The sequence below is a fragment of the Podarcis pityusensis genome (genome assembly GCF_964106645.2).
Source record: "Podarcis pityusensis genome assembly, chromosome: 6".
NCBI lineage: Eukaryota > Metazoa > Chordata > Lepidosauria > Squamata > Lacertidae > Podarcis > Podarcis pityusensis.
This window is the reverse complement of record NC_138030.1, coordinates 38365194-38387954: the sequence shown is the minus strand read 5'-3', so window position 1 is coordinate 38387954 and position 22761 is coordinate 38365194. Positions and strand designations below refer to the sequence as shown.

Below are 22761 nucleotides of genomic sequence, written 5' to 3'. Positions count from 1 at the left end.
AACTCTGGAGAAGAAAGGGCTTACACAAAGAGGTAGTTCCCAGTAGATTGCACCAGTAGAGAAGAAAGGAGGGAGGACAGAAAATAAGAGAGTTTGGATTTGATATCCCACTTTATCACTACCCGAAGGAGTCTCAAAGCGGCTAACATTCTCCTTTCCCTTCCTCCCCCACAACAAACACTCTGTGAGGTGAGTGGGGCTGAGAGACTTCAGAGACTTGTGACTGGCCCAAGGTCACCCAGCAGCTGCATGTGGAGGAGCGGGGAATTAAACCTGGTTCACCAGATTACGAGTCTACCGCTCTTAACCACTACACCACACTGGCTCTCAATCAATATGCACCCAGAGCTGATCAGAATGCACAAAACATTGCTCTAAAATGGCTTAAGCCCTAACAGCAGCCCCTGCCACTGCCCTAACAACAACCCTAGTGAGTTTAGCCTCAAACTTGAGAATCAGGCCAATAGGAATGTTGCAGGGTTAGATGTGGGGAATTTGCAGAAATAATATATTCATGTTATGTACAATGTTGAAGGTGTATGGCAATTAACATGTAATGTGAATTAATTGAAAATAATTAAAAAATTATTCAGGGGAGGGGGAAAGGAATGTTTCAGAATGTGATCCCAAGATGCTTCAGTTTAAAAGAATGTAGGTTTCTTCCTTCAGAGAGGCTTCTGAGCACCTATGTACTTATGTATACAGCTTTCACTTGCCAAATCTAGGCTCTTAATCAACTGTTACACCTTTAAAAGTTGCAGAGAGAGGGAGGGAGGGAGAACCACCCTTTCTGTCTGCAGCTTCCCCAGTTCCGGTAGAACTGTGATGTAGAAAGCTTTTGTTGAGAGGCTGTATGAAACTGGATGCTTAGTATTTTGGAAAACCCAGTGCTTATTTTCATGCCTAAACAGAAGCTGCACTTTATGGAAAACCCATCTGCATTTGCTTTACTTTGACTTCAAAATGGCATGAGGAGCAGGTTAAAGACAAAACTGTTTGTTGTCGTTTTTTAATGTCGCAACGAGCCTTGGAAGTTAAATGCCTTCTGACAAAGTGGCATAGAAATTAGCCTGCTATATGCAGGTCTCTGATCCAATCAGGATATTTCATCAGAGCCTTCCTCTGCTCTCTCCCTGTCACTCTCTCAACACCTGCTGCATGGGCATTTTGCCAGCTGCTATTGTGTGGGTTCCCTTTGCCTCCACCCCAACTGCTAAACATTTAATGGGAGTGCTGGCAACAGGCCCAAGGGGTTTTTTGGACTCCTTTCTAAAAGTGAACTCCAGGCCTCTCCCTCCTTCAGACTTTGGGCACCCCTTCCGCTTGAGGCAGCATTGCCATTGTGGGAGAGAAAAAGATGCCAAACACCTCAATAATTCAGAGGCACAGCTTCCTAAGCTTTCCCCAGGATGTTGCCTAGAAAACCTTTATCCTTTGTCCCAGCAGACACCGACAAGCTCAGTGGAGAATAGCTAGGCTAGGAAGCCTGGACAATTTCATTACTTTGCAGGGTTTAAGCCAGAGACTGAAGTGTACAGCCTTTCTGAAATTTCTAAGTGGTATTTAAACAGTGATTCTGTTAGGTTACAATGTAAGGGAAGTGATTGATGCCAGGAAAGGCTGTTGGCAGGTGTGCGGTAGCTTGTTTTGTAGAAAAGAAATAGAAGCAAGGAGAAAACAAAGTACAGGAGAGACATTGCAATAAGATTGAACTGACAATCTTGGGCTAAAATAAGCAGGTTTTAGAGGAGATTGTGGCTGTTTCTGGAGTTTGATATAAGAAAATGTCTAATGAATGCATCACATTAATGGTAAAAAACACATGTCTATGTAACTTGGAAGCTGAAAATGATTACTACTATTATCTGAAAGCATCATAAGTTTCATATCATTTCTTTTCTATCTCATTTATTTGGCCAGATTTAACAGCCACATCACAATACCGATGTAAATGAAAATGGGATTATTGTGCTGATGTGACTGCCTGTGAAAATGCAAATGATTCTGCTCATAGTGTTTTTGAAAACAGTGCAAGATTTAGGGATCACTCAGATGCCTAAAATATGTGTGTATACAAGATTTAGTGTCCTGAAGGAACATTCCATGTTGCCTTACTCTTTTGCATTAATTTCTCTCTTACAAAAAACAGTATTCTCTAAAAGCTGAAAGATTTTTATCGTATGAATTAAGAAAGAAATAAAACAACAACCCTTAACTGGTATAGTGGTGGTGGCTTTTAGAACTGCATTAATTAAGTAATAATGGCATCACATATGGAAGGAATTAAGAGGTATTTGAGTTGATCTTAAGATAATAATCACCAGTTAATGCTGAACTTACGTATGGTGCAGAGCACACCAACCACAGTGAGGGTCTCCTGAACTCAGACATTCTCCACAGGTTGTGTACTGTTCACATGATTCAACGGGAACCTGAGACACCTAGAAAGAAAGGGAATAAAGTAAACATTCACTCGTCTTGTTTGCACAATAAATCAAGAAAACAAGCTATGCACTGCTGAACTTTTTGCAGTGAGTGAGCACATAAATTTTAAAATTAAAACACGTAACATTCTTAGAAATGTAAGTAAATAGATTGCCGCTTCCCACCACTGCTTTCATTCTAATGTGGGCCCAGTATGTGATGGATGCATCTCTGTGGGTGATGATTAGCTGCAGCCCTTAAGAAAGCAAGTGTGCCTGCTCCTGAAAAAAAGGGGGGGGGAGTGGCACCCTGAGCCAAGGGTGCAAGGGACCCTTAGCTACACCTCTGTTTAAGATACTAGTATCCTTGTGCCAATATGCCTACTGATAGCAAAGTACTTCTGAACTGATACACAGGGCCCGGCTGAATGAAATCCTCGGAGCACCGCTAGTCAACTGATTTTGATTTCTTCTCAAAATATTGCAGGTTGCAACAGTTTAGAATAGACACTTCAGAGCTGGCCCACAACATTTTTCTGCATGCGATGGAACAGTAAATACCATTCCCTACAAGTCAAATTGCACAGTATCCAAGACTGGCCAAGTTATTTTTTTCACAGGAGATAGTAAAAATACAACAATAGTAAGTTAAATAACTAACATTTTGCTACCCTTTCATGACACCGAAAATTAGTTGCTTGAGGCGGCCACTTCAGTCTGCCAAATGGCAAGGCCACTTCTGTTTCACCATTTCCAAGCTTATTTTACCCACTGATGCCATTCAACAGGGGCTTAGAGTTTCCTCAGAGTCCATCAGCAGAGCTTTCTATCTGAACAATTTATCTGACTGAAGCAAGGCAGGGAAAAGTCAAAAGAATAAAATGGAAACTCTCAATCTTGACAAGCAGAGGAAAGCAATAGGATTCAAAATATTGATTATTAATTGTTGTTGTTGCTTAGTCGTTTATTCGTGTCCGACTCTTCGTGACCCCATGGACCAGAGCACGCCAGGCACTCCTGTCTTCTACTGCCTCCCGCAGTTTGGTCAAACTCATGCTGGTAGCTTCGAGAACACTGTCCAACCATCTCATCCTCTGTCATCCCCTTCTCCTTGTGCCCTCCATCTTTCCCAACATCAGGGTCTTTTCAAGGGAGTCTTCTCTACTCATGAGGTGGCCAAAGTATTGGAACCTCAGCTTCAGGATCTGTCCTTCCAGTGAGCACTCAGGGCTGATTTCCTTCCTTTTATTTAATATCTTTTCCATGTACAATGTACAGACAGGCTGACAGAAAGTGATTTGCCAAAGACCAAGTAACGAATTCGTGTCTAAGGAGAATTCCTGGTTTCCTCAACCCACATCAGATTTTCCCCTCAAAGGATCCCATTAACTCCTGGACATTCATATCCGTGGCAGACTGTGGGGTCTCAAATTTCAGTGGCACAACCACTGAAGTCGGCCACGCAACCCCAGAGTTGGCCACGTCTGAATCTAATGGTCAGGGGTCCCTTTACCTTTACCTTTAACTGGAGAAGAATCAAAAGCCAGGGGGAATAATAATTAGTGGGGAGGGCACATTAGGCAGCAGTACAGTTCTGTAGAGTGGCACAGATGTCTATTCAGATGACAAAGGGACCACACAGAGATCTGTGTTACTTTATATGTTTACAAGCAGCATCCTTGATCACAAATCTGTAGAGGTGAAGGGATTCTCAGCTGGGTCCTAACTGGGAGAATGCTGGAGACAGAATGCTGCATTGGAGCACATATTCCAGAGATTTCCACTGACATTTCAGGCAGCACATGAAGCACCCGAAGAGCCATGCATATCACTCTATGAAGCCTAGCAACAAGGTAGCCCATGCAGCAAGAACTGCTACAGCTTTTGTGTTTGAAAATGTAATTATGATAGAAGGGTAAATTCAAAGGAAGAGGTGGCAGAACAGGATGGAAAGCTGGCAACCAAGTCTGGCCAGTCAGTGCCACAAGCTGGAATAAATCAAATACCCATTTTATAGATGAGGGCTGCTGCATTTGTGTCTTTATGGGGCCTGTAAACATTTCTCTGAACAAAATAACAATCATCATGATTACTCCTTTCAACTGCATCAGCACAAGGATAGCTGTACATCAACCAACAACCTCCTCGCTGCCTGCTGGTACTTTGTGTAACTGCAGAGAAGCCTAGCAGGGCCAGAGAGCAGGGTACAGCCTGTGCTGACAGATGGCCCAGCAGTCCAAGCTGAACACATCAAGGATCGATTCCTGGCTTGAGCAAGGGAAACCTGTCTGCTAATGCCTCAAGCAACACTTCTCCTGGCACAGCTCCGGATCAAAAAGCTGTTCCCACAAATGTCGAACCACATGAATTACAGCAGACGTGGGTGTGACCAGGAGATGGCTGTGTATTCCACATGGATCTGAGAAAATGCACTCTGCGTTGCCTTGTTTTCAGGCAAGACTTCCTCCAGGGAAGGGTCATAGCAAGATGTGGATTAAAAGAGCCATGCACTCATTGATAATGTAGTGTTGGGAAAGATGCTGGAAGAGGAACATTAAAGGATCAAGGGATTCAGCAACTCCCTTACAAGGGAAGATTGCAATGTCTGTAGGTGAATGGGGGGGGGGAGTGGCATGATAGAAGTTTAATACTGGAACCCTGGCCATCCAATGATGCTGAATGGTGGAAGAGTCAAGACAGACAAAAGTAGATACCTCTTCACATAGTTAAAACTATAGAATTTGCTTGCCCAATATATGGCAATGGCTGCCAACCTGGATGGTTTTAAAAGGGTACTGAACAAACTCATGGAAGATAAGTTATCAATGGCTACTGGTCACCATACATATATCCTACATCCAGCAACATGCTTCTGGACATACAACTGGGGAAGCACATAGAAGATGATGATGATTTGAATTTATATACCACCCTTTAACCAAAGATCAAGATGCCTTTTTCCTTCATGTCCTGACTTAACCGGATCTTTTTCTGTTCATCTATCAACTGATTGCAGTTCTTAGGCTAGTTAATTCGATTGGGGACTCAAATATTATGTATATATGTGGAAGACACATTTCTACTTGGATGGTACGTTTGTTGAACTACTTGAACTTGATACAGGGAAAATGAAGTTCTGCAAAGGAAGATGAGTAAGTTACAGGTACTTTTTGTGTATTTCTGGCACCATATACACAATGCTAATAATAAAGAGAAAGAAACAGGCAAGGAGCTAGGAAGAATGTAAAAGAAAATGAGCTTCTGGGGTTTTGATTGGAAGTGAAGAGAAAATTAAAGTTTTATGCCCCTCCCACTCTCAAAAAGCTTTGTGCTCCAGTAGGTTTGAGGAGATTTTTTTTTATAAAAAAAATTCCTGCTCCAGTTCTCCTCTTCCATGCACAAGCAAAGCCTGCTGTATCTGTTACACTCACCAATGGGCTCTCATTCTGCCTTGCTATCCAAATATAGTTCTTGTGCCGAGTTAACTAAAGGAAAGAATCCAGACTCTTTTCCCCCTCTTAATTTTTCTGGCCCTTGTGAGTGATGTCGGCAACTGGCTAAGAATTAAAACAACTGTCTGCGTTGCATTTGCTCCGTTCGTCAAAACACTGCCCAGCTCCCAGCAGCTGGAGAGTCAGAAGCTGAAAGGAATCAGTGTGCCATGGAACAAAGGCCACTTTCACGCCAAATACTGTTGATACAGTGGGAACTCAGTTCCTCTCTACATTTGAAATCAATAAGGCCCCTTTTTTCTTGTTTCCTGGGCCCTACTTAACAGATTTCTCCAGAGGAAAAAAATGGATGTGTGTAAGTGAGTAAAACGAAAAGGGTATGAAGTCAGATGCAGCTCAAGTCCCCTTGGAACAAGCAAGCAGGTGTAGCTATCATAAGATTCTTGGATCTTATTCCATAGTCTGACCCTATTCTCAAGTTAAATGAAAGGTGACATTAAGTCACTTGCTAGGTGAAACAATGCTCTTGTTCGATATTTGGCAGTTGGGCAAAAATATATGCACTGATAAAGTAGATAGAGCTCAGTAGTGACAAAAACGTAGGCGGTATCTTGCAGGAGGCAAGGAAAAGAAGCTTACTATGGCAGGATTGCCGCATTAAAGTTCTCCATATTTGGAAAGCCTAATCTGCATATTGTGAAAGTAATTTACTAATTCTGTAAACTTTACACTTAATTTTAATGAAAATGTAATTATTTGTCTTTGTTTTAAGTATCTAAACATGCAGCACATCAGCATGCAAGTAAATAAGATGTCTGCATGCAACTGAGTGGAGGACTGGGGTGGGAAGAGGATCACAGGGCAGTTTACAATATACAAACACAAGAATACATACCATAGTAATATAGAGTAACATAGAGTAACACAGTAACTCCTCTCCTCTTTTTAAAGGAAGTAGTTATGATCTGTAATTTTTTCTTATCTTTCTGCCACTTTGTGTACTCACAGGCATCTCACTGTCAAAAAGTTTCTCTGAAGTCTCTCTGGCACTTTTCTGTTACAAGAATTCCATTTGATCTGTCTTGAGACTCTCGCTTGACTATATTTGATATAGGTATGCCTGCATTCTCAGTTGTTTCATCCATCACCGGCTCAAGACTTGTAATGCTCTGCAGATCTCTTCTGTTGCTCTTGTAGACAGCTGAACCATCAGTCTGAACCAAATATTATCTTGGGGTCATATGTTGCTCAGTCACTTTTGCAGGTTTCTACACACCATTCTGACAGACGGTAACTGGGTCCTTTTGGAATTTCATGAGGCAAAGTAGTTTCTGGTTTTTCTTGCAGGTTTGACATCTGATACCTGTCTATTCCAGTTATCCTATACGAGAACCTATGCCTGGCTAATCCTTCTTTTATGTACCCCAGTTTGAAGATGGTTGTCATGTATGATATTCAGTACTCATTATATTAAGTCTTGAGGCCATTCTCTTATTCTAAAAAAGTGATTCTATCATGTATACAATTACTCAAAATAAATTTCAATAAGCAAGGGTATCTTCTGAAAACAGAATGTTGGCCTAGACAGGCCTTTAAGTTGATCCAGAAGGGCTTTTCTTACATAAGAAATGCAGAAGTGTTAAGTAGAGTTTATTTGTTTCACACCTCAGTCTCCTGTGGCATCTTTTTACAAAGCAGATATTACATGAGATGGCTACCATACCCAATCTCTAAAAATAGCACCATCAGCTACTAATAGCAAACTCATTATCTGTGTGTCAATCCTTATGTAGCAGAAACAGCCGGCCCTGTGCTGAAAATTTCTCGGTAAGAACAGAAATCACATTAAAAAATTATCAAAGTGGAGAGAAAAATTTGGTGAAATTCTCATGAGTGGGACACAGGGTTTCTGTAGTGCTTACCTTAATTATGAGGTGATGGATGCATGTTTGTGAGTGTCCCTTCATTCAACAAAACATCTTGTCAATAGTCTGTACCGGGGTAGGCAACATAAGGCCCAGGGGTCGGATGCGACCCAATCGCCTTCTAAATCTAGCCCACAGACAGTCTGGGAATCAACGTGTTTTTACATGAGTAGAATGTATCCTTTTATTTAAAATGCATCTCTGGGTTATTTGTGGGGCATAGGAATTTGTTCATTTCCCCCCCAAAAAAATACAGTCCAGCCCACCACATGGTCTGAGGGAGGGTGGACCAACCCATGGCTGAAAAAGGTTGCTGACCCCTGGTTTGTACTCTGCAGCCTTCCCCAGTTTCTGTTAATGCCCAGGGGCAGACATAATTGAGTAGCTCTTCCCACATAAGGAAGTTTTGCTGGAGAGGTTGCAGAGTAAAAACATTGACTGGAATAAAACACACACACTATCCCTGACCACTTTGCAATATTAAGGTAAGCTTAAAACCACACAATTGCAGAAATCCTAAAGAAATTGTAAAGTGCCTTGAGAATGAAGCATAAAAAATGCATGCCTCTTTCACAGGGGAATAAAACTTTCAAGAAATTGGAGGGCAAATTCCCACATGGCACTAAAAATACCATCACCCACATACAAGAGGAAAGGGAAACAGTGTGTGTGTGTAACTCAAAGATTCGCAGCAGTACAACCCTGCCCCACCCCCCCCTCCAAAAAACCTGTAACTGCCAAAAAATAAATTGAATGTATAGTCTGGAACTTTTGTGTCATCCAGCTGAATTTGCCAATATCCACTACTGGCATCAAAGACTATAAATAGTTCTGCTAACTGACTGGTGATTTCTTGTACAGTAGGCAACAGAACGGTTTCTTTTAGAATAGCTTTGCTCTTATCTCAAGCCCATATATATTCTTATCTTTTTTTGCCAGACTTGCCCACAGATCACTGTTGGAGTGACCCCCTTTGTAGGATCTTCTACTTTAGTTTTCCCATATAATTACTTTTATTTTGAATTTTATGTCTTCTTATGATTGGAATCTTTTGAGGTGCTTGAATGACAAGTGCTACCTGTGAATTGATTTTTTACTGTGCTCCCATTTCCCCCACCCTTGTTATAGGGCTGCACCAAATGCTTGCAGTCTTTCCCCAAATATCAAATATCTAAACTGATATTTGCATGTTTAAGTGGCTGAGCTTGTATGCTTCATATTTTTTTCTAAGACATTGGATAGTATCCAGCTAAAGCAGCAATCCTAACCATGTCTACTCAGATAGAAGCCCCACTGAATTCAATGAGGCTCACACCCAGGTAAGTAGAGTTAGAATCGCAGCTACATCATGCTTGGAGTACATCCATTAGAACCAGTGAAGTCAGTCATAATTAACTAAATACCATTTATTTCCATGGATCCCCTCTGAGTATGACATAGTCATCTACCACCCATTGCACTAGTTTCTGCCTCTGTGTCAGTTTTAAAATGCACTGCTCTGTTATAATTTATTGGAAGAACTGCATGAAACCACTGATCTTGCAAAGCTAAAGAATTCAGGGTACCAGTGGGTTTCCATCTAAACCCACACATTAAACACAATTCAGGCAATGAATCACTACAGAAGCTGGACTCTTGGGAAATTATTTGTGAACCTGCAATGAAGTCTTTCTTACAGGTAGTAAAAGGTCCCACTCTCGAATGGTGTGTTCAGATAACATTTGTATTCATGCAATGGACAGCCCTTCTAACCAGGTACACACATCAAAAACTGATGTGACTGCTATCATTATTAACTTGCCCATTTTGCCCCCCCCACAGATGTTTGTGTACATTTCCAATCCCGTTTAAACTATGCTGTTCTATGTGGTGTGCTTCATTTCCACTCCTGAATGTGTTTATTACCTACTTTACAATTTCTTAGAATTTCTCTCTTCCCAGCTCCTTTTCTTTGGGAAATTTGATTGTCATGCTTGAAAGGAATGTTGCATTGGCACAAGGACTTACAAAATCAGGTGGGGTGGTGAAAGAGGTGGGATTAAGTTCTCTGAGTTAAGTTTCCAAAGGAATGAAAAACAACCAGAAAGAAAGAACTTAATCCCATCTCCAATCTGGAATCTGCCTCCCTCCCTGTGCCTCCTCAGCAAGAACACTCGGATTGGACACCTGTTTTTGCAAACATCATCTCTGAAAATGAGCAGACAGGCTGCAAAGAAAACAGAAACTGGACACACAAGAGGACTGTTTGTGGAACACAGAGCGAGCCTACCCAAAATCTGCAGCCCCAATCCTCGGAAATTGTTCTGAAAGCAGAAAGAAGAGCAGCTCCATGATTCAAATCACCCTCCCTTCTCTCTGAAGTTGTCACCCCGACGGCTGCTGAATCTCAGCGTCGGAATTCTTCTCACTCGGCAACATCATGCTCACCGACATCCTACAGTGTTTTAATTAAGGCGATTGTCATGGGACACTATGCAAGAGGTGGATTTTTCTTTCTTCAGAGAGCAGGAAAGCAAGTCTCTGAGCCCGTCACATGAAACGCCTGCCAAAGGCCACTGGGGGCTTTATAACCCAGGCTTTTTGACATGACGGAACACTTTGCAGTCCTGTCACGCCTTTCATCAAGGATCTCAAAGCACAATAAATTAGATCTTGCAAACCTTGCTGGGAGAATGTTAGGCATGCAGTGTTTGTGGACAAAGCCAGTTGACAGAGAGGTTATAACTAGGATGGGGTTGGACAAGCTATCCTGGGAAGGAGCATAGCACTGGAACTGAATTAATCAGCTAACAAAGCACTGCCCAGTTCCCTTCTTGCAGTGTCTTTGAGATTCACAGGCCTCATGAACATATGTGTTTGTTCAATGCTGTAGAACTTGAGGATCCTCTCACATGTTGTGTTTAAAAGACAGGCATGTCATTAGTGTCACACATTAGAGCTAAAGATCCATTATCTTAACAGTGGAATTAATAAGTACATCATTTCCTGTGTCCAGATCTGTTTCTAGAATTTTGTCCTATATGCATTTCCTCTCCAAGATGTTAGGCATTATATTACCTGAGTATAGCTCCTCAGGATGGTTCATACATGGCTCCAGCAAGTAGAATGCACACATAGTGACAATGTGCCTTGTTAATGCACACGCACGTGCACACACGCACACACACACACACACACACACAATCCACAGAACCTTTAATGTGCCCCAGGGCATGCATGCATAAGTGGTTGCAACCATTATCTGAGGCTCTCCTTTGTGTGCCCCCTCCAAGGGGTAGCAACACAAGAACAGGCCTTTTCTGTGGTGGTTCTCCACTTGTGGAAAGCTCTCCCTAGGGAGGTTCACCTGGTCCCCTCGTTACACATTTTTAGGCACCAGACAAAAGCATTGCTGTTCTCTCTACCCTTCGGTTAATGAAACAATCTATGGCCTTTTAAACTGGGGGGGGGGGGTATTGATTTTGTTTGTTAGAATGGTATGTATTTTCATGTTTTTATATTGTAAACAGCCCTGTGGTCCTTGGATGAAGGGTGGTATAGAAACAACAACAACAAACAACAACAACCACCACCAGTGTTTTTTGGGGGTACTCAGAGGTACACAGTACCAGCACTCCCCCCCACTCCAAAATGTTAAAAGTGTGGCACTTACTGCAACAACTTCAAGCTAAGTACCAGCACCTTAAAAAAAGCACTGATGATGATAATGATAATACTCTCAGCAATCCATATTGATTCCTTTGCCTTTATAGGACATGTCACCCACTCAGTGCCATGTCCTGTGCACATTAACAGAGCTATGCTGAAACCAGCTGTGTGCAAGTGTGATACTTTTGAATGTGTAGCCTGAAAAAGGTTGCCTGTCCTGCCTTTTAAGAAAGACCATCAAAGGTTAATGGGGGTGTACAAGGCTGCCATATGTCTGGATTTTTCCAGACATTACCAGGATTTCAAAGGCGGAATTTCCAAAAGGTGGCACTTTCGGGTTTGTCTAAAAAAAGCTCAGCAACTTTTGGCTTTTTGTAAAGAAGAAGAAGAAGAAGAAGAAGAAGAAGAAGAAGAAGAAAGGTACAGGACCCCTGGACAGTTAAGTCCAGTTAAAGGCAACTATGGGGTGTGGCACTCATCTCGCTTTCAGACCGAGGGAGCCAGCGTTTGTCTGCAGCTTTCTGGGTCATGTGGTCAGCATGACTAAACCGCTTCTGGTGCACAGAACACCATGACGAGAGCCAGAGCACATGTAAATGCTGTTTACCCTCCTGCCACAGCGGTACCTATTTATCTACTTGCACTGTTATGCATTCAAACTGCTAGGTTGGCAAAAGCTGGGACGGAGCAATGGGAACTCACCCTGTTGCATGGATTTGAACCACCAACCTTACAATCGGCAAGCCCAAGAGGCTCAGTGGTTTAGACCACAGTGCCACCCACATGGCAACCCTAGTGGTACATACAGTGCAAGCACATGTCTCTTTATGTTATAACTAAAGTGTTTTGAATAGATTGAGAGTAAGAAAAAAAATCTAGATTAAAACCTAATGTGGTACTGTTCTCAGTATGTACACATTCTGCCTCCTGAACACTCTGTGGTATTAAGAAATATGGTTCTTTTAGACTCCACACCTATGCCACAAACAAGCATGGCAGGTGCTTCTCTTTTGTTTTCTGCCAGACATATGTTTAGCTCCGCCATTTCCTGATAGCCACATCTTTGTCAGGGAAAAGGTGAGTTACTGTTGAAGATCTCCATCAAAGAATAGCTGAAGTGGATTCATTTTAACAACCAAGAACTGTTCCCTTCTGGATTTTGTTTGTCTGTGTTTGCTCTTGTAATCCACAATTTGAATATGTCCTATTTCCATTCTGCCTCTCACACACAATTTAGTTGATTGAGGACAGAACTGCCACTGAATTTGCATATTATCTCACCACTCTGGGCTCTGAAACTTTTAACAGCGCTAAAGGCAGAAAAAGTGTGTGTGTGTTCTTGCTCTTTACAAAGGCAGAAAATGAAAGCACACTTGTTTGTGTCTTAATTGTTTTTTATACTGTTTGCTGCCGTTGTAATTATCGTTCTGAGATCAAAGTGCTCTTGCATGTGGAATGCCACACGAGGCAGAAACAAACAAAAAAGAAAAGTGTGACTGAAATACAAGACTGTAGGGTGAATGATATGTATCATTGTTGACTTAAGGCAATGAAATCAGGAAGTCTAAGAAGAATCTCAAACCAGTGCAAAATGGAAAATGTGGAAAACAGGATAATAGCAGAAACCCAAAATAACTTGAAAGAGCTGCCGTGAAAATTATCTGCAACATCCTTCCACCTGCAACAGGAGATGCAAGTATTGGGGGTTGGGCAGAGTGTAGCAACCTTTTTAAAAATCTCAAATAAACATCTTGAATTTATTTCATTGCCACAAGAGGTGCTTCCAAGGCATTGCTCTCTTTGGTTAGGATTCAAGTAAATTCAGATTGCACCATTTAAAATTAATTAGGTGCTCTTCTGCAAAAAGCCCACTTCTCCCCCAAATTAAATTATTTTGTAGTAAGGAAAATGAAGGTAAAATGAACTGGAAAGGGTGGGTTTAAAATTACTTGACGCAACAAACAAACATATCAGAATAAATGCTCGATAAATAGCCAGTGGCGTCTAACAACCCCAAAAAAATTATGCAAAGAAATCAGCATGAATGACCAATAAGCAGGTCATCTGGGAGTGAGCAACATCAAAATAAACTTTTTTGAAAAAAGAAATACTTATAATCGTAGAAGTTTTGTTTGTAAGTTTTAATGAATATGTTTTAAAAAGGTAAAGGTAAAGGGCCCCTGACAGTTAAGTCCAGTCACAGACGACGTGGGGGGTTGTGGAGCTCATCTCACTTTACAGGCCAAGGGAGCCAATGTTTGTCCGCAGCCAGTTTTTCCAGGTCATCTGGCCAACAAGACTAAGCTGCTTCTGGAGAAACCAGAGAAACACGGAAACGGCGTTTACCTTCCCGCCAGAGCAGTACCTATTTATCTACTTGCACTTTTTGACTTGCGTTACAAGAGGTAACACATTACAAGTATTTAGACTTTTAAGAGCAGGCTCTGTCTATATAGCAACACTTCGCAAAGATCCTACTGCAGAATCCACTTTACTGTCAATATTTTTTACATAATGGCAGTTCACACATTCAGCTGCAAGGTATCAAATCTAGTGGTTTGACTGTTGGACTGGAGATGTGAAAAAGCCTCTCTCATATGTGAAGCTCATTCTCTCTCAGCCTAGCTTATCTTGAATAGCTTTCGTGAGGCTAAAATGCCACTTTGACCTCACTGAAAGAAGTCTGCAAGAATAAATGTGACCGGTACACACATGTGAGAATCAGCACTTAGTACTAGATCAATCTTCTTTTCAAAAAGTATTACTACAATATGGTAGTAATGTGTTGCAGATGCAGAGGGGCCTGGCATACCCACACCTTTCTTGGATTAAGTAGGTTTCCAGTACATGTGTGCAAACAAGGTGTGAAAGTTGTGAATGTGCACAGACTGATTCTTATGACCAACTGATCATTCACGAACAACCTGACATCCCACCCCTTCTTATCCCCGTTCTCTCCTACGAACCCTGCACAACTTTTCCAAGAGGAAAGAAAATTTAAAAAGGTAAGAGATAAAGAATGCTGCAAAGCAACAGAAGAGAAGGAAATGGGGAGAAGCATCACATCAAACATTAAAGCTATTAATAAAACACAACACAAATATATAAATTAGCTTAGATGAGAAATGTTAATAGTAAGTTAGCCTTGAGCTCATAAAGAAAAACCTCCTCCAAAAACCCTATCTAAAACCCTCCTCCAAAAACCCCCATTAGCAACATATTTTCCTAGTACATAACTGTCTGAGTCCCTGGCAATCAGAAATACTTTTGGCACAGGGAAAGGTTCCCGACAAGTAGAGCAAGAAGTCTCAAGATCTCTCTGCTATGCTTTGATGGACTCCTCTCATTAGTGTGCCCATATCTACCTGCTCCTGCCTAAGGTTCTAAAGCTCTCTAACAGAAATGGACAACAGATTGACAGGATTTGCGGGGCGAAGATCATACAGCAAAAACCTAGGGGCAGAGAGGACAGAAGCATGAGTGTGTGTGTGTGGCGAGGGGTGAGAATATTTCCACATATCTCCTCCACCAACCTTCACATTTATACCACGAGTGGTAAATTCAAGGGAAAAAGCAGGTCTCTTTCCCTGTAATGGGATATATGTGCAGAGCTGTCTTTGCAAAGTAGCAGGGAAGGGGATTGACTTGCAGCTGTCTACAGTGGGTCCCAGAGAAAGAAAGACGAGAGGATGAGGAAAGACGCAGCATTCCCATCTGTGTACAGTTTGAAATGTTCTAAATTGCTACACCAGCTGCACTTCCACCTTCCCATTCCATATCCCCCTGCTCTTCTGCTATCCTTTTTAATTACATAAAATCACATGCATCACACAAACATAGTAGGATCTGTCCCTATGCCCCAGACTGCTCTCACTCGAACACAATGGACACAGGAGTCAGTCTCACAACTCCTCCAGACTTGGGGAATCAGGGCAGCCCTGCAGTAGGCTGCGTGGTATTTTTTGAGCCAGTGTCAACTGGTGAGCTTCATGGATGAAAGGAGAATTCCTGTTTTCTCAGGTCATATGGGACACCATACTGTCTCTTGTGAGCTAACAGTGTCATGTAACTTGAGCATGGCTTAGCTTTTGGTCCTCATCTGCAGCTTCTGGGAGGTTATGATCAACTGCTAAAAAGCCAATCCATGCCAATTTCAGCACACAGGGTCAGCAGTCATATGACTTGCTGTGCTGAGCTAATGGCAGCCCAGCTGCCACATGACTGTCTGAACCAATGACAGAATAGCTTGAAGTCAGCTGGGTGAACAGTAACTTGTATCTGCAACAACCTCAATGAAACATGTCATCTCAGCATGACTACATATTAAATTATTAGTATAATATATTCTACATACTGTATTTCATAATTCTTTTTTAAAGCCGATGAATAAGTATATATGAAAGGAATGAGTACAAAAAATGATGGTCAAATAATGTATACCAGTATAATAATTTACACCGTTTTCATTTTAAGCCATTTCAAAATCAATTCTTAATATTATTTCTCACAAGTACCAGGATACCAGCATTTACCTGGTACTACTTCCACTTTTTTTTACAGAAACCTCAAGACACACCAACCTTTTTGTTTGTTTGTTTGACATAGCTGCTCTGGGGCTCACTTTTCACTTCCCTAATTACAGAACTTCCTACCCAGTAATTAAATGATAAAGACTCATTACTGTTTTCCTTGATTGCCTGATTGGCTCTGTTTTACAAAACCTATGGGGACATTCCACAACCCCTTATGTTTAGATCTACTTCTTTCCTTGACTAGCCATCAGAGCCATAAAACAAATACGCCAAGCATTACGGTCCTAGAAATAATTAATTAAATAATAAAAAATTGCTCCTTGTGTGAGCAGGGATGATTGGTTCAATCCTGAATACCTTTCTCCCCTCCTTATGCCTCCATTCCCGCCTTTGTGATTGCTACCAAAACAAGCTGCTGACCTCTCTGACTAGGAGCCAACCCATGGGGCATCCCGTCAGCGGCACACTGCCTTGGAGACCCGTCGTGGTGAGAGGAGTTCAAACAGAAAATCTATTTTTAATGACTTTGGGGAGTTCTGGGGAGATGCTGAGTAATTCAATGTAATTAAAGCTATCTATCACTCAGTGAGCAGGAGCTGAAAGTTGATGAACTTTTCAGTGATATTTTCTTTCATTCATTAAACACATACACACAACTATGTGCTCTGTTAGGAGTCATAAAATTGGGACATATCTGTATCTGTATATACAACTTATCAGTTTGTAGCAGTTATAAAGCATGAGCTTAGAGAAAATAAACGTAAGAGCACCATGTCTCTTTTTCAGCCTTATAAAAGTTCAGCTAAACCAGACAAAGAGAGTGCAGCCTGTTTCTAAGCATTGAGCTAAAAGACATTTCACGACATTTAAGATTTATACCTATAATTAAATATAGGAGGTAGTGTGGTTCAATAGAAAGAAACTGGGAGTCCTGACTTCAAGCCATTATCCCTCACTCAACTTTAGTTCCTCATTTCTAGGAACACTTTTAGAAAGTTGTTCCCTGCAATGACAGTATCATCAACCAAGAACTGCAAAAGGAAGCATCTCAAAGAAGAGTTTTGTAGATTTTTATAGCCAGGGGGTCTACACGTTTTGAGTGGCCTTGGTATCCTCAGGGAACTTGCCCTTTGAGACTTAGTACAACTGCAGGAACATAGCCTTACTCCTCCACTTCCAATTTCCAGCTGGAAAGGAGGGGAGGAGACTCATCCCCTGAGTTTGGAAGTGCCCAAACCACCCTCAAGACCTGCGGAGGACAAGTTCTGCATTCCTTCCAGAGCTGGGGAGTGGGTGCGAGTCACTCCGCTGCTCCTCAACTCTAATCTGAGAAATAGCTAAAGAAGAGAGGCTGGTCCATTTGTGCTAGGTCCAGTGCTATGCCAGGGTGAGCCTCTGTCTGTCTGTAGCCTGATGGGTATCAAACACACTAGGGATCTCAACAGATTTGAATATGTCTTTGATAGTGCTGAGCTGAACAACACAATGGTTGATCCCACTTTACTGACCCTGCCGTCCATCTAGACTAGCAGTGATGACTGTCAAATTGCAGGTGACTACTGCTATAATTTAGAGTGCAGATAACTTAACGCTGGATCATTGGTTTGGGCCACCACTTTATATTTCTGGCTGAAACATATTAGGTGCCTCTGGATGACACTCTCACTTTGAAAAAAAATTCTGTTCATTTATGTAGGCCATTGTAGCAGAAGAACGTATGCAATGTAGGCTATGTTGTGTGTGTTTCTGGATCAGTATTTGACCACAAAAAAGATGGCATCAAGCTACAGGGGTTCATCTGTCTTGCTTTGATGGGTCTTCATGGAATTAAGGCTGCTGGGCCCCAAATGGCAGTTATTTTAGTTTTGCATCCAACACTCTTTTGACTGGTCCTTAAAGGTCAACGTTTCCACATAGCTGACAGTAATTGTATGATTGCCTACATTGACATTATGGCAGTTGCTAGATATGCATATTTATGCTAACCTCACTTGGTTCAAACCAAAGGTGGATTAATTTTAAAATATAACACATGATTCTTGTTTTGACAATTCCACTGTGGCTCATTAGAATTAAAAAGGTATTCCATTTTTTTCCCTGGGCCATCATGGAGTGCAATAGAAACAGGATATTCGTGGTGTGGTGCTATACCTTCCAGATTTCCTTGGGAATGAGTTATCTTCATTTTTAGACCATATCTGATTACCATAGCTGAAATCCATGAATGGGGTTGTTAGGAGAGGTTTGCGGAAAGCAAACAAACTTCAGTTCCCTGATAAAATTGTTGGAGTATTTCTGATTCCTTCCCAATATATGGATCACGAAAGCTGCACAGTAAACACAGTACCAGACGGTGTTTCTAGTTTGTACTAGAAACAGGGCTTTTAGTGTTTTAGCCCCAGTCTTCTGCAATCATCTGCCAGCTGAAATTAGACAGGTGCCTAGCATCCTGATATTGAGGTGGATACTGGGCATTTTTGTTTAAGAAGGCTTCCCCTGAAGCGTGACCCTGTCTTTTTATGGAATGATAATTGTATAATTAGAGCAGTGATTTTATTTGTTTGTAGAGTTTGTAACTTTTGTATTTCACCTAATTTTATCTTATTGTACACAGGTTCATTAACCTCACCTTTGGCAAAGGTTAATATATTTGCAAAATAAATAAATTGGTATATAGACTATTTGGAATTATATACAGTGCTGTAATTTTTATGCAATACACAGTATCTGACTATGTTGCAACATGAAACCAGTTGTGTGGCTTAAAGTGTCTGTATATTGGGGATAGAGTGCAGATGGTAGTGGTCCTATGAAACTATGTGAAACATCAAACCACATCTCTGATCTCCCCTGGAAAATAATACATGAACTTTTAAAGCATTCCACATCATGAAGGATGTTGATTTGAGTTTCCAGAAGGCAAAGAGGCAGATGCATAGCTAACTCCACTGGGTCAAAGAATCAAAGGCATCTGGACCCATTCTTTCACAAAGTATGACGTTTTATGGCCTCAAACACAATCTGCCTTTCAAATAGATTCCCCACCATGTACTAACACCTGCAGGTACATTTCAGAGCATCTGTTGACTTTCTTTATATCTAGCTGGTTCATTGCTATATTGACTCATTTCAAAATTTGCATGTGGACAGATAGTGTGAAGTTTGATGGTGCAACAAAAAGAAGAGCATTTGGCTTTAGGACAACACAAACATAATCTGAAAATAATTCAATGTATTGTTTTTAATCTGTACAATTGGAGATCAAAACACTATCCCCAAGCATGAAAGAAATGACCTAAGGTTACACAGCAGGACAAGAGGCTGAGTCAAAGCTGGATCTCATATTTTAAGTCAACTGGTCCCAGTGCCCTGGGCAATTTTCTGAAATCAAATCCACAGATGACCCTTATAAACTGCAGCGTCATCAAAGGGTAAATACTAAATCTGAAGCAAAAAAATTCCTACATTCGTTTATTATTTGTACCTACAGCAGCTCTTTACCTAGTGGTCTCAGGGAGGGAAACAAAGTTACCACAATTAAAACAGGCACAACTTACATTAAAACCATAACATAAGACTACAAAGCAAAAGCAAAGAACAGCAATGCAGAAGCAAGGAAGACATCCACTCGGCTAAATACCCAGGTCTAAAGAGGTATGTACATATTGACGACCAATTGTCAAAAGGCATGCAATGATGTCACAGGATACACCTCAGAGGGGAGGGCATTCCCTAGCCTTGGAACCACCACAGATAAATCCCTCTCACACTTTGCCACAACTTGAACCACAGAGATCGGCAACACTGCCAACAGGGCCTTTCCTGCTGATCTAAACACCCAGGCGGGTCATTGTGAAGGGAGGTACTCCTTCAGACATAACTAAAAATGGATTACTAAAACCTAATTCAGGAAAAAAATTGCCTCCTTAGCACACACATTCAATTTCTCTGATGAAACTAGTTCTACTTTGCTCAAAGAGCACCTTAAGAACATGAAAAGAGATCTGCTGGATTAGACCAAGGATGCATCTAAGTCCAGCATCTTTTTTTCCAAGAGTGGACAGCATGTTTCTGGAAAAACCAAATGAGGGCAAGGCCCTAACTGTTCTCACCCTACAGCATTCAGTACTCAGAGAAATGTTGCCTATAAATATGTGCGTCTCATCTAGCTATCACGGCTAATAAAAGACTTACCGTTCATAAATTTGTCTGATCCCATTTTAATAAATAGGATTTAAAACTTGTGGCCATCATCACATCTTGTGGCAGTGAATGCCATAAATTAATTCAGCTCCCGTATCTTAGTTCTTTCATCTTTGGGCAACTCTGCCCAGGCTGTTCCCCGAAGGGAAAATATGAAACAGAACAGAATGCTTAAGGAAAACCAAGTAAGCATTCTGGTTGGAGCAAATGAATGCTGAGGGGAAACCAAAGACTGCCTGTGGCTTGCCACAACTCCAGTGAATCATCAGAGTTCCTTGAGGAGCTCCAGTGAAACATGCTGAAATAACAGTGAACTTGGGGAAGGCTATCTTTTCTTTTCTCAGATGAAACGAGGGGAAAATGTGAGTTTTCCATGCAAACAAGAACCATTCAAATCCATATTAGGGAAATGGCTTTATTAGGCCAACCAAAATGTCACAAAATAATATGGGACTTTTGCATCCTCCAAGATTTCTATTTCTATTCCATATATATATGGCACACCACCTGTAATTAATCTGCACTTTGTGCAGATTAATCTATACATTGATTGCCTACTTTCCCCCCTACCAAGTATTCTGGTTTTCCCCTACGAAGGAGCCTGTTTGTGTTCACCTAAGGATGGAAACACATCTGGGTAACAGCTTTTCTTTTTGTATTTTCAGAGGTGTGGAATCAGCCATTGTCCATTTCTCTTTCCCAACAGGCCTAGGTCCAGTCTGATACCTGCCTTTTTCATGTATGGAGATTGGCTTTATCCACGACACTTTTACCAATGCAGCTCCAGGATGATTGTCCCCACCTTTTCCCAATCACTTCTGTCCATAATTTACAATTACAATGAAGCTTTCAGAGGATACTGCAAAAGTCTGTTTCATTATCCAGCATGTGTTTGACAAGGCAGAGTGTTGAACCCTGAGGATCACTTGAATTCATTTCTGTTTTGCTGCATTTGAATCTGAGCTGAGGGAAACTGGAGAGAGCCTCTTCATTTATTCATGTCACCAAAAGTATCCTGTGCTTTAGGGATAGAATTAGTGGATGGAATTTTCTCTTTAGGGATGGAATTAGTGGGTGGAATTCTCTGAAAATTTTAATTTTGAGGTTATCTGCACAGATATTTTTTTTTCAAATTCCCATCTCGCTCCTTTTATTAATAAGTGAGGTTATTTTTTGCTAGTTCCTCTAAAAATGTGAACAATGCTTCTGCATTATACACATTCTTATAAATATAATATTATATGCACATATGCACTTCAGGTTTCCTAAGTAACTAGTGCATAAACAGGTACACACAACAATGCATATAAATCTATACAAATACTTTTTTGTATTATTACTTAAACAATTAGGCTGCAGTTACTGTATATAGTAAGTACCACATGAGGCTTGACTTTCATATACAGTGGAACCTCGTGTTACGTACCGTCCTCCTTATGAATGCTTCGGGTTATGAGCTCCGCTAACCTGGAACTAAATGCTCTCAGTTGCGAACTTTGCCCCGGGATGCGAGCAGAAGTCGCACTCCGGCAGTGCAGGAGCAGCAGGAGGTGCCATTAGCAAAACACGCCTCATGTTAAGAACGGTTTCTGGTTACAAATGGACCTCTGGAACGAATTACGTTCGTAACCAGAGGTACCACTGTATGTATTGTGCAAACAGTATATGTATTTTTGTGTATAAGGCTGCATATGATTAGTTTAGAATTTTATGACAATGGACCAGCGGCACAGTCATAACCAGGTATTCAAGCAAGAGGTGGTCTGATGTGACCATAGCTTTATTGAGTAGGAACGACCAAATTCCGTGTATGAATCTGCTAAAAATGGATTCCCATCTATCTGAAATGTACAGCAAAACAAAAAATATTCCAGCATCTTAATGAAATTTCCAGGTGTGACTAGCTAACACTGCATATGTTACAGATCTCCAGGTACAGAATCTATGTGGACTGTAAGATGTCATCTACAGAAGTTACATGAGCAGATTCTGTATGTTTGGAGGCAGTGGTCAGCATAAGACATGTCAAGAGTCCACCAGAAAACAAGAAACTATCCTCCCACCTTCATTGTTCAAAGAATATATTTGTGATATTAGATAAAGATGCCAAACCTGCAGAAGAGGGTAAAAGGAGCAGAGAGGATAGCTGACAAATAACTTTGTGCTTCAAGTGAGCATTTATTCCCCTCCTTACCAACAACTTTGGGCTAAACTCAGGAAGGAAAATGATAGTCCTGCAGTAGGTTAGAACTACCGAAGTGAGCACTGCAAAACCTAAAATCAGTGCTGGATTCTAGGGATGGTTAGGGATAGCAGGACTGTTTGGAAGCTCAGGGTGTTTTGCTCTTCAGACTCCCCCAATGGGTGGATGGAGTGGGGGCACGGGGCAACATGAGATGGCAGGGCCAGCAGCATCAGCATGTGGAGGATCCTCACAGGAAGCATGTACTATATGTGGGCAGGGACATGTATGCTGCTTGGAGTGCCTTATAAGTAGCAGGGGAATGCTTAAAAAAATAATAGTAGTAGTCTCTTGCTCAATACAGGATTCTTAGTCTTTTACTAATAACAAGGCATG

General features: G+C 41.3%; 1 protein-coding gene across 2 annotated transcripts in view; it reads right to left on the bottom strand.

Moving 5' to 3' along the window:
* The window catches only part of PLXNA2 (plexin A2), a 403964-nt gene that overhangs the window by 174115 nt on the left and 207088 nt on the right, over positions 1-22761 (bottom strand). For both annotated transcript variants that reach the window (XM_081009779.1, XM_081009778.1), the window contains exon 5: positions 2341-2441. In XM_081009779.1, coding sequence (XP_080865905.1) covers positions 2341-2441 — 101 coding nt within the window. The remainder of the gene's footprint in view (positions 1-2340; positions 2442-22761) is intronic.